This window comes from Etheostoma spectabile, chromosome 5, assembly GCF_008692095.1.
Source record: "Etheostoma spectabile isolate EspeVRDwgs_2016 chromosome 5, UIUC_Espe_1.0, whole genome shotgun sequence".
Taxonomy (NCBI): Eukaryota; Metazoa; Chordata; class Actinopteri; order Perciformes; family Percidae; genus Etheostoma; species Etheostoma spectabile.
This window is the reverse complement of record NC_045737.1, coordinates 17,383,636-17,394,149: the sequence shown is the minus strand read 5'-3', so window position 1 is coordinate 17,394,149 and position 10,514 is coordinate 17,383,636. Positions and strand designations below refer to the sequence as shown.

General features: G+C 39.2%; 1 protein-coding gene across 1 annotated transcript in view; it reads right to left on the bottom strand.

Moving 5' to 3' along the window:
- nf2a (NF2, moesin-ezrin-radixin like (MERLIN) tumor suppressor a) overlaps window positions 1–10,514 on the bottom strand; it is a 29,737-nt gene that overhangs the window by 3,435 nt on the left and 15,788 nt on the right. Inside the window, exons 7-15 of the mRNA XM_032516897.1 lie at window positions 9,416–9,491; window positions 8,683–8,817; window positions 8,286–8,360; window positions 8,018–8,131; window positions 7,025–7,147; window positions 6,425–6,642; window positions 4,838–4,943; window positions 2,580–2,698; window positions 1,683–1,842 (exon numbers count right to left, since the gene is read on the bottom strand). Of these exons, the coding sequence (XP_032372788.1) occupies window positions 1,683–1,842; window positions 2,580–2,698; window positions 4,838–4,943; window positions 6,425–6,642; window positions 7,025–7,147; window positions 8,018–8,131; window positions 8,286–8,360; window positions 8,683–8,817; window positions 9,416–9,491 (1,126 nt within the window). The remainder of the gene's footprint in view (window positions 1–1,682; window positions 1,843–2,579; window positions 2,699–4,837; window positions 4,944–6,424; window positions 6,643–7,024; window positions 7,148–8,017; window positions 8,132–8,285; window positions 8,361–8,682; window positions 8,818–9,415; window positions 9,492–10,514) is intronic.

Sequence of the window (10,514 nt, the reverse complement as noted above, 5' to 3'; positions counted from 1 at the left end):
ATGAGCTCTCCGGGCTCTTCTGTGCTTCGTTGCACAGTCTCTCTGCTCTTCATCCCCCCCTCCCAGTCTCCCCCTCATCCTGTCCCTCTCTGGTAGCCAGCTTCATAGTACATTCTTAGCACTTCTCTGTTATTCAGCATCCCTGAAACTCTTTATTCTTTTCCAACTTTTTGGGTCAACGTTAGCTTCTGCTAAACTTCTCGCCTGGGAAAAGCTGACCGTGTGCCCCAGCCCCTTCCCTCACAAGATGAATGCCGCCAGACTCTGGTTCAATTAAACCAACACTTTTATGTTAGATCCTTCTCCCCCTGCATGCCAAAGGTGCCCCCCATCCATCCAGATGACTAATCGCCAAAGGGAAATAAATTAGTGCTCTTTTAACAAGTGTATTTTACAGTGGGAGACAAGAAGGGAGGAGGGGTAGGTTTTTTTTTTGTTACACAATATGCTGAGAGCCTAGCTCAATCTTTTATTTGGTACTTGTATTATAATTACAGAGATACTGGAGTGGGAAGATAAAGGAGAAATAATCTAATTTCCCAGTTTATCAGAGGACAGTAAAAATAGAATCTACTTTTTTATAACAATTGCATTTCCTCTGACCAATCAATTTAGGAATATACCACATGCTGAGACATTTTTTTCATTTTTTTGTGCCAAGCCAGGTCAGGTTAAGATGAAATACTGTAGCTAGCTTTTACTAATAGAGTCGACATAAGATGCATACAAAAACAGTTTTCCCCTCTCGGTCGACCTGTGATATTTTATATATATATATGTATATATATATATATATATATATATATATATACACACACTACCGGTCAAAAGTTTGGGGTCACTTACAAATTTCCATTGCACTCCATTATAGACAGAATACCAGCTGAGATCAGTTGCATTGTTTTTTTAACAATGGCAGCAGTTTTCAGATTACATTAGTACTTACATAATTGCAAAGGGATTCTCCATGTTTTTCTAGTTAGTTTTTTCAAATGATATCAGATTATTAAACAGAATGTGATTTGGAACAATGGATGAATGGTTGCTGATAATGGGTAATGTGATATTGCATTAAAGATCAGCCCCCCACTTAGACCAGCTGTATTCTGTCTATAATGAGTGGTATGGAAATTTCTAAGTGTTCCCAAACTTTTGTGTGTGTGTGTGTGTGTGTGTGTTTGTGGTGTGTGTGTGTTGTGTGTTGTGTGTGTGTGTATATATATACATATATATACATATATATATATATATATATGTATATATAATATATATTATTAATATATATTTATATTATATATATATGTATATAATATATATATATATATATATATATATTATATATTATATATATATATATATATCATATATTTCATTTCTAGGTCAGTGCCTATAAAGAATTGGTATTGGGTTAATATTTTTGGTTTGGTACAAAGAGGTTGAGCACATAAACCAGCACATGGCTTCAGTAACACTCCAGTGCTCATCCCACCTGATAGCTGAATCACACAATTTCAATAGTTTAAAATAACTACAAATGTTTGACTGTGTGTCCACGATTGTGAACAGATGAGGCATGAATGGGGAGAATCATGCATGTACAGTTTATTCCGAGGAGTATTTTTTGGCATGTGTTACAGTTCGTGTTATGTGTTCAGCATGCAAGCAGCCCAGCTGATAGTTACCTTTTTAAAGTTGCTGTGTTTGCTGGTCCCCTGCTCAGTGTTCTGGTTGTGAATGACATCCAGAGGAGTTTCCCTCTCTTTCATCTTCAGACTTTCAATCTCAGTCTTCAGCTCATTCAGCTGCTCCTGCAGGTGCTTGCTCTTCTCCATGTACTCGACTCTAAAGACAATCAAATTGCAAGTTGGGACACAGTTTAGTAAATTCAATGTTCCCATTAGATTGACTTAAAGAGCTATTATTTTCACAAGTGTTATGAACAAATATGGCAGCAATTGGCATCATTGTTTTTTCCCTCTTAATAGGAGCAATGACATAGAGATATAACCATTATAGATAAGTGTTACGTATCTATTACTTACATGACTCAAGGATTTGTAAAAAAAAAAAAAAAAAAAAAAAAGACCAAAAAAAGACCTAAAAAAGACCTAAAAAAAAAAATCAATATGTATCTCTCAACTTTCATCACAGTCTTATGAACCCACCAATCCTGGACCAGTAGTCTCTCAGCTCACTTTCCTTCATTTAAAAAAAATAATTACCTAATTAAATGACAACAAAGACCCAGGTAATATATTCAACTCTGCAGTCAGAGTCATACTTATCTGCAATCACCAAGAGCTAGAGAAAAAGAAAAGCTTGAATGTGTGCAGTGACATCAGTGACAGCTAATGCTGAGGGTCAACTGCCTACCTGAACTCTTGAATCAAAATGTGCATAATAAAAAGTGATTGTGTTCCTCTGAGGACAATCCTAAATTAAGTTCCTGAATCTTTCTCTAACACACTTTAAGCACGTTTAAAATGACTCTAAATAGATATTTATTGGATAACCAATCCCTTCTGCTTATAAAAAATACAGTAACAGGTCAGTAATTCAGTAAGGCCGGGCGCACTCACTTCTCCTTCTCAATCTCCATGGAGAGGCGTTTCATGTCGGTATCTTTAAATTCAAAGCTGAGGTTCTCCTTGCTGAAGCTCAGGTCTGGAGGCATGCTGTCAGATGAAAGTCCAGGAGACTAGAAGGGGAGATAGAAAGAGAGATAGAAAGGAGGCAGTGTAGATAAATTGCCAGGACAAAAAATGTGGTAGTAACAGAGAAAGGAGGGGTAGATAGAATATGGATAGAATTGAAGGTGACCGTATAAAGAGGGGAAGAGGAGGAATGCATGGAAAAGACATCTAGGACACAATGTAGACAAAAAGAACAATTAAAAAAAGAGAAAGGGGAAAAAAGAATGACCACTGTGATGGTCACAGACCACAAACACAAAAATATGTGCCTTTACATCCTGACCAAATGTCTGAAATGCATTGGCTACATGTCACCTCAGGGGTCTGCTTGATAAGAAGTTGACCTACAGTAATCCACAATTTAAATGTAAATCCACTGAATCCAAAACTACACTGTGGAAACATTCAATGTACAGTACATATGGTTTACCAACATACTGGACGAGCAGAGAAGGCAATTTGACCAAGTTTAGAGGAAATAGGAACGGACAATATGTACTTTATAAGTGTGTACTTTAGACGTAAGTGTGTGAGTATGTGTAGATGCATTTTCATTCATGAGCTAATAACTGTATAAGGGGGTTCCAGTAGCAGCATGCATAGTGTATGTATATGCACCAGTGTGTGTATGGTTAGGCTCTTTATTCAAAAGCTTACAGCGAGTAGTTCAATATTAATGGCCAGTATCTTGTGTGTGTGTGTGTGTAAGCAGCTAAATGTGCAATGTGTGGGTTTTTAGCATGTTGGAAGCTCTTGCGCAGGGTGCTGCCTGTTCTTATGCAAGTTTCTCCTGTTGAGTGTGGCTTCGCAGGGCTACGGTTTCTTTGTTTGTGCGTGCGTGCGTGCACGCCATTAGCGGTCAAACTAAAGCTATAGTATACGGTCAAATGAGTTTGCAGCCAAACCTAGGGACGGACATGGCATTTTTCTGTGGGGGGCTACTGAATGTACAGTCATGCCTTACTGGGAGTGTACATTACTGTACTGTACTGTATAAGGTGTGTGTATTCTGCCTATTTGTGTTATGCAAGGCTGTAACTTTCAACTCCACAATGTTCATTTATTATTATTTAAAATTAATGATTTTATTATTCCCTTTATCTTTGTATTTAAATATAAAAGAAGAAAGAAATGCCCATTATAATTTACCACATTCCACAGTGACGTCTTGAAATTGCTCACTTTGTCTGATTAGTCCTTTTTTCTTTTTTCTTTTACTATTATTGGTCATTTTTATCAAGAAACAATTAAAACCAGGGATTATGGATGAAAAAGGCCATTTTCAGTCATGCAAATTACATTTACAGAAATGTTGGTTGATGGATAGGAACATTTATCTGCAGTTGTCTAACACTTTTAATGGTTCTAGGTTTTTAAATGTGACAATGTGGTGTCTTAGATAATCATGAATAGAATATTTTTGGATTTTGGACTGTTGGACAAAAGAAGACATGTTAAGATATCACTTTGAGCTCCAGGATATTTTGATCTGCAACAGATGCTTTGTGAGGTTTGACAGTGCACATAATGAATTGATAGTAAAAATAATTGTCAGGTGCAGACTAGTCTATATCCTTTGCGTTCCACTTCCGGGTTTGCTCCGGTGTTGCAGGACATTCTGCCTCATGCATGTATTTTCTGTTTTCTTCTGCTTCTTTGTGTTGGAATTTATATTCGGTGGATTTATGAGGAGTGTTATTGACTGCTCCTCAGATCTCTGCATGGTAAATTGAGATAGCTAACTAGACTATCTGTCCAATCTGAGTTTTCTCTCGCACAACTATTTTGCAGCGGCTGCAGACTTTAGCACTGCCCATGACCATTCTAAATGGTTTAAAGAAATGCCATTAAACCAGAGCACGTTTTCCTCCCATCCCCGTATGATATGTGGGATAGCCAGACCCTCCTTCAGCGTGCTTTGGAGGAGAGTCTGGCAAAGTGAGACTAGGTGCGAACCAATAATATACACCGTTGCTACTTCAATAAGCAGAATTGCTATTGATTTAATTCCTGCCATAATTGATTATTAGCGTCAGCATGCTTCTTTGTCCTTGGCTTGTGCATTATGTACTTATGTGTTTTAAGTATATTTGAGTAAAAACACTTTTGTGTAAGTCGGTGTGGGTATGTTCTAGGTCTGTTACCACATAGACAGCCCTGCTGGTAATCTCCAGCAGCTTGTGCTTTGCCCTGCGCTCCGACTCCCTGGCTTCCTGCAAGTCCTGTTTCAACAGCTCAGCCTCCTTGGCCCTAAGCGACAAACAGACAGACAGTTATACTTTAATTCACCTCCAAATCCTTCAAAGGAGACAAAATCATCTCAATTGAATCCAAAATGATATTACATAATCAGGATCATCGGTACTCAAAAAACCAGGAATTTCACGGTGTTATTACCAGGTGATGAATGTACCACCCGAGCAGACAATCATTTCTGACTCTATTATACCACTATTGAGTTTGCACACCGATGATCAACGCAAACGCAGGTGCTTACATTTATTTGGATTGTGTTCCTGAACACTCCGCAGTTCCTCGTTGATGTGGGGGAGCTATGTGCCTCGAGGGTTTGAGTGGACAAAGTCATTTACATGTTGAGTGCCACAGGTTTAAATTTCTCTGGTGCAGAAAGTGCTTATCCAGATATTGCAGTTACTGGCAAGTGGTTAATGGTGCCCATTTGAAAGGATTGCCTAATAAATTGTGAAGCAGAGGCTGTGAAGTGATATTTTTAGAATCCATGTATAATGTTTTATTATGAAAACGACTTAAGTTCTTTGCTACAATGAATTGGCATCTATCAGGCTTTACAGACTGCTGATCGAGGATCACTCGTTAAGTCCTCTTCTTATCCATCCTCTAAAGAAATTTTAAAAAGTTAACAGTAGATATTATTAATTACTGGATTTGAACCACTCTAGGATGTAACAGAAAATGACAAAGGCACAGATAAACCACGGATCAAAAAGTCAGTTTCAGCCCAGTGGAGCTTCAAAGTGTATTAAAACTGACTACTTGATAGGGACTCCCACCATCAATCGATACTACTGCTAACAATTAACTAGCACAAATGAAGTGCCACAACTCAGACCTAGGAGCAGAGCTGCTGAACAAAAGCTTTCACCCTCTTTCTTCTGTGTGCAGCAGCAGTCTGGAACCGCATGATTACCTGCTGCAGCGCAAGAACAAAGCCTTTAAAATGAAATGATTTTAAACAAGTTAGAAGTTCTTTGATCAAGCAATTTAAATGCAGCTGCGTTACCTTACTCTATGCTCACAGCATATCAACCAACTTCTGTGATGCTGAGCAAACTGAAATGCAGCGGCATGTCTGTGCCCCGCTACATTAAACAGTATAGTGACTCACAAACATTTGGAAGGTTTATGACTTGGGGAGGTTATTTAGGAACTGTGTTTTGATGCTCCTGTAAGACATCTTCCACAGTTCAAAGTATTCACATCACAAATAAAAGAAAAAAAAAACTTAGAAAAAAAGTAAGACATGGGGATAAGTTATTAAAAGATCTAAAAAAAAAAAAAAAGAAGATGCATGCCGTGCAGCAGCGTTTGTGTGACAAATATATAAATAAATAGAATTTGTGTAGAGACAGTGTTGACAGAGAAAATGCAACATAGTAGCCAAAGCTGGATCAGAATCATATTCACTGCAGCATGGATGGTTATATACTCTACAATTTATCCACGCGTCCACTTCTTTCTCCTCTCCCCACCTTCTTTCCGATTCCTCGGCCATCTTGAGGGCCAGCATCTCGGCCTCCAGCATCTTCTGCTCCATGAGCCGCCGCTCCTCCTGGCCACGGATGACAGTCGCTTTGATGTGTTGCATCTCTGTCTCGGCCTCAGCAGCTTTCTGGGCCAGCAGCCTAGCCTCCTCCTCCGCAATCTGGGCCTTTTCAGCCAGCAGGTCCGCCGTCTGCTCCGACCGCAGCTGGAGAGGGGCAAGAGAAGGAAGGGCAAACACAAGAAGGGTGAAAGAAAAGTGATGGGGAAATGGAGCAAAGAAAAAGAGATAGAGTGAGAGAAGAAAATATGTGCAGAGAAAAAGAGTGGGAAGCCAGGGAGGTTTGTGGAAGAGTACAGAAAGAGCAGGAGAGATTGATGGAGAGGAAAGAAGTGACAGTGAAGACAATAAAGGGAAATAATGAGTAAATATGGAAAACAGGAAACACTGGGAGGAAGTGAAGTGAGTTGGTGTGAGAGGAGCTCAATTTGAGATAAATAAGTTGTTATGAAACTTACTTAATGAAACTATATGTCACATAGCCAACAAAATGGTGGATTTTGGGTTAAGCTAACCAAGTGAATCTTACCAGTGCATCATTGGCCATGTGAGCCTCGTCCTGCAGCTGAATCAGCCTCCTTTTCAGCTCGTCTCTGGCTCTCTCTGCCTCCTCCCGCAGCTGCTTCTCCCTTTGTAGACGCTGCCTCTCTACCTGAACGAAAAGACAGGTGGAATGTGGACACATAAGTGAGGGTATGGTGGGAAACATTAGTGAAAATATGGACAAAGAAAAACAGAAACGGAAAAAAACAAAAAATGCAATATGGTTGACAATGGACATAGCACAACTTGGATCCAGGTGCACCTGATAAATAAAGTTTAAGAAGTAAAGCAATTTTCATACATTTTTGGGTGCTTGCATTTCCTCTCTTGAAGCATGTTTCTATTCACCTGTTTGGATGTGCATTTTCAATTTGAGCAGAAAAAACTTGAGTGGAAATGCTGGACAGTTGCTAAAAAGTTGAAATATTGCAAATAAATATGTAATTTTGTCCTCTTGCCGAGCCTTCTTATTCAGCAATGGTTTAAAAGCACCATACTGCAGACGTAGCGCCAGCAACTGTTTATTTTGATGTGTCCAACTCACCATATTTCCCTTACCAGTAGTGAATGGAACACTGGCAATTTAGCCCCCCCTTAATTTAATCTCAGCCCCCTTAAAAATTGTAAAAAACTTTTTTTTATAAAAAAAAGAAAGAAAAATAAATCTATTTTAGTTCTTCAAGTTAGAATTTGAGAACTTTAATATCCTGTGTTGCTGTAGCAGATGCTATGCACCTGCAACCCAGTCAAGGAAAGGGTTAACAGGGTTGAAGGCACTGTATCCGTGTCACATTCTAATAAGGGGCTGAGCCCCCAAAAGGTCTGATCCTAGAATCACCCCTGGGATGGAAACATTCATTAACAAGCATTTTCTCTTGCCAATGTTTTGTTTAGAATTTGCCATAAATTTGAATGGAAAACTGGCTATTGGCATGTTTAAGCCCATCCCTTTGTCTTTGTTTCTCCATTATCAATGTACCTGTTTCCTGGCCCTCTCCTCTCTGGCCTGAGACTTCATCTGTTGTACTTCAAGTGAGTTCACCCGCCGGCGGCGCACAAACAGGTCATGGTTCCCTATACACAACTGGAGGATCTGAACAAGAGAAACAAAACCAATAATGTGTGCTATTTACAAAGTTAAAATGGCTGGTAAATTCCCAAACTCTAATTTGCCAGCCACTTCCAGTAATTTTTCATCAATTTCACTATGAGAATTGATAAGCCTCTACCATTTTAACTGAACTCACCAACTTGTTGACTCTTAGCCGTGAAGAGTTGAACTTGAAAACACTGGTCTTTTTGTCCACAGGTTGGATGGTAAACTGAACATTGAGGAGACAAGAACACCAGATTTTTAATCAAACCACAAAAGAAAAACCCATCTGTTGGGTAAAGTTGAGCAATATTTTGAAATTAATGACACAATATTCAAATAAAAATGTATGTTCACGAGATAAAACCTTGGCATATGTTAAAACAATAAGTTCATTAACTAACTTAAACTTAGACCAACAAAGTATGATGCTAAAGTATCGCCTATATATTAGGCTGAAATGAATAATTCCAACGCCCCTATCAAATATGTATCAAAAGGTTATCTTTGTCCAATCTTTTTCATTAGAGAACAACAGCAGATTCTCCCACCTCCTTGTCACTGTATGAGATGTTGCGGATTTCATTCCAAGGGAAGGAACACTTGGGTGTCAGCCTGTTGTCCGGCTCGTAGATGTGCAGACCCAGGGCATCCACACCCAGAAGAAGATCTGTTCCCTTTTTATTCTAAACCACATACAGCAGAGTAAACAAAGATTTTCTTCTACCCAAATGTGAAGGAATACAAGGGACTACCCTTCCAGACAACCTTTATTTGTCCTTGCACTTAACAGAGGTGCCATTGAGGGGGCTCTACTTTCCACAACTATTTGTTAGTGTTGAGCTGAACAATGCAGTTGCTGGGTGTATATGCAGTCTGGGCTTGTTTACTTGAAGAGTAAAGCGACAGTGAATTACTTAATCTGAGGTTGACATATTTTATCTCATATTTTATTTTGTCTCTGCCTTGTAGGGAATGCACTGAACAAGGCCCCTCAGATAAACTTCAGTTTAAGAGTTGTGACAGGTTTGCTTCTGCTATGACTCACCTGGAAAAGATCTGGTGTCAAATCGCAATTCATTATTTACCCCCAAAACATACACATTTATTTAAAAATGCTCAAGATTCCAATAATACACTGAACTAAGGGACAATTTAGAACAGGAGAGCCAGACTGCTATTCCCCACTTCAATTCATAACATAAGTGAAATGGACTTGCCTCTTAATCTCTCATAGAGGCTTACAGTACTTTGTAAAGATATAGCAAAGCAGCATTGGCTCACCCTGATTAAAAAGCAATTGATGCCATACATGTCCAGGTCCTGAGCTATTTTTAAATACTCCATCTCAGCTTCATCCCTGGTTCAAAGACAGACACAAAGAGACAGAGATTGAGAGGGATCCAACAGAATGGAGAAGAGAGGGTAGGAAGGGTGGGAAGAGAGGAAAAGAGAGGGGAGGAGAGAAGAGGAGATCAGACCAGGTCATGCTTGATGAAAAAGATGCCTCCAAGACTCTAAATACTGTGATCAAAAAATCAAATGCACAAAATTATTTTCTTCTTCTCTTTCTGCAGCCTGGTTGGCAGATATGTTATGATTTCAGGGTCAACTCAGCAAAAAAGAAAAAAAAAGAAATTCATTAGCATACTTTGATGGTTGAGGAAAAATCAGGGCATGCTTCTGCCTAAACTTTTAATAACTTGCGGTTGGATCTGGGTGGTGGGAAATTGATGATTTAAGCTTCATCAAAGTTTAAACAAGACAGTATTATGCCAAATAAACAAATCTTAACTAGGTTGGGCGCTGACTCCGTACATTCTGATTTTGGAGTTGGTCAGAGGAAATTGTCAAGGTAATGCTGTGGAAGTGTAACATGTCAAGTAAGTCAGTTAAATTGGTTTAAAGTTTAAAAATCAATGTTTAAAAAGAATATGAGCCAAAATGACGAAGAAATTAACTTTTTAACTTTAAAGGTCCCATGATATGGTGCTTCTTGGATTTTTTTGTTTGGACCTTAGTGGTCCTCTAATACTGTATCTGAAGTCTCTTTCCCAAAATTCGGCCTTGGTGCAGAATTAAAGCCACCACAATCCCACAATGAGCTTTCCTTAGTATGTGCCATTTCTGTCTCTGTAGCTTTTGAGGAGTAGAGAGAAGGGGGGGGGGCAAGGTGGAGGCTGGGGGTGTGACCTTGACCAACTACCACTTTGCTGTTTGAAAGCCATGAAATCTTTCTCTTATGGGCAGGCCACATTCACTGGGTGGGCAAAGCAGAGAAAGGGGAGGTAACCTTGCCCCTTATGACCTCATAAGGAACAAGATTCCACATGAGCCCATCTGAGCTTTCATTTTCTTAAAGGCAGAGCAGGATACCCAGGGC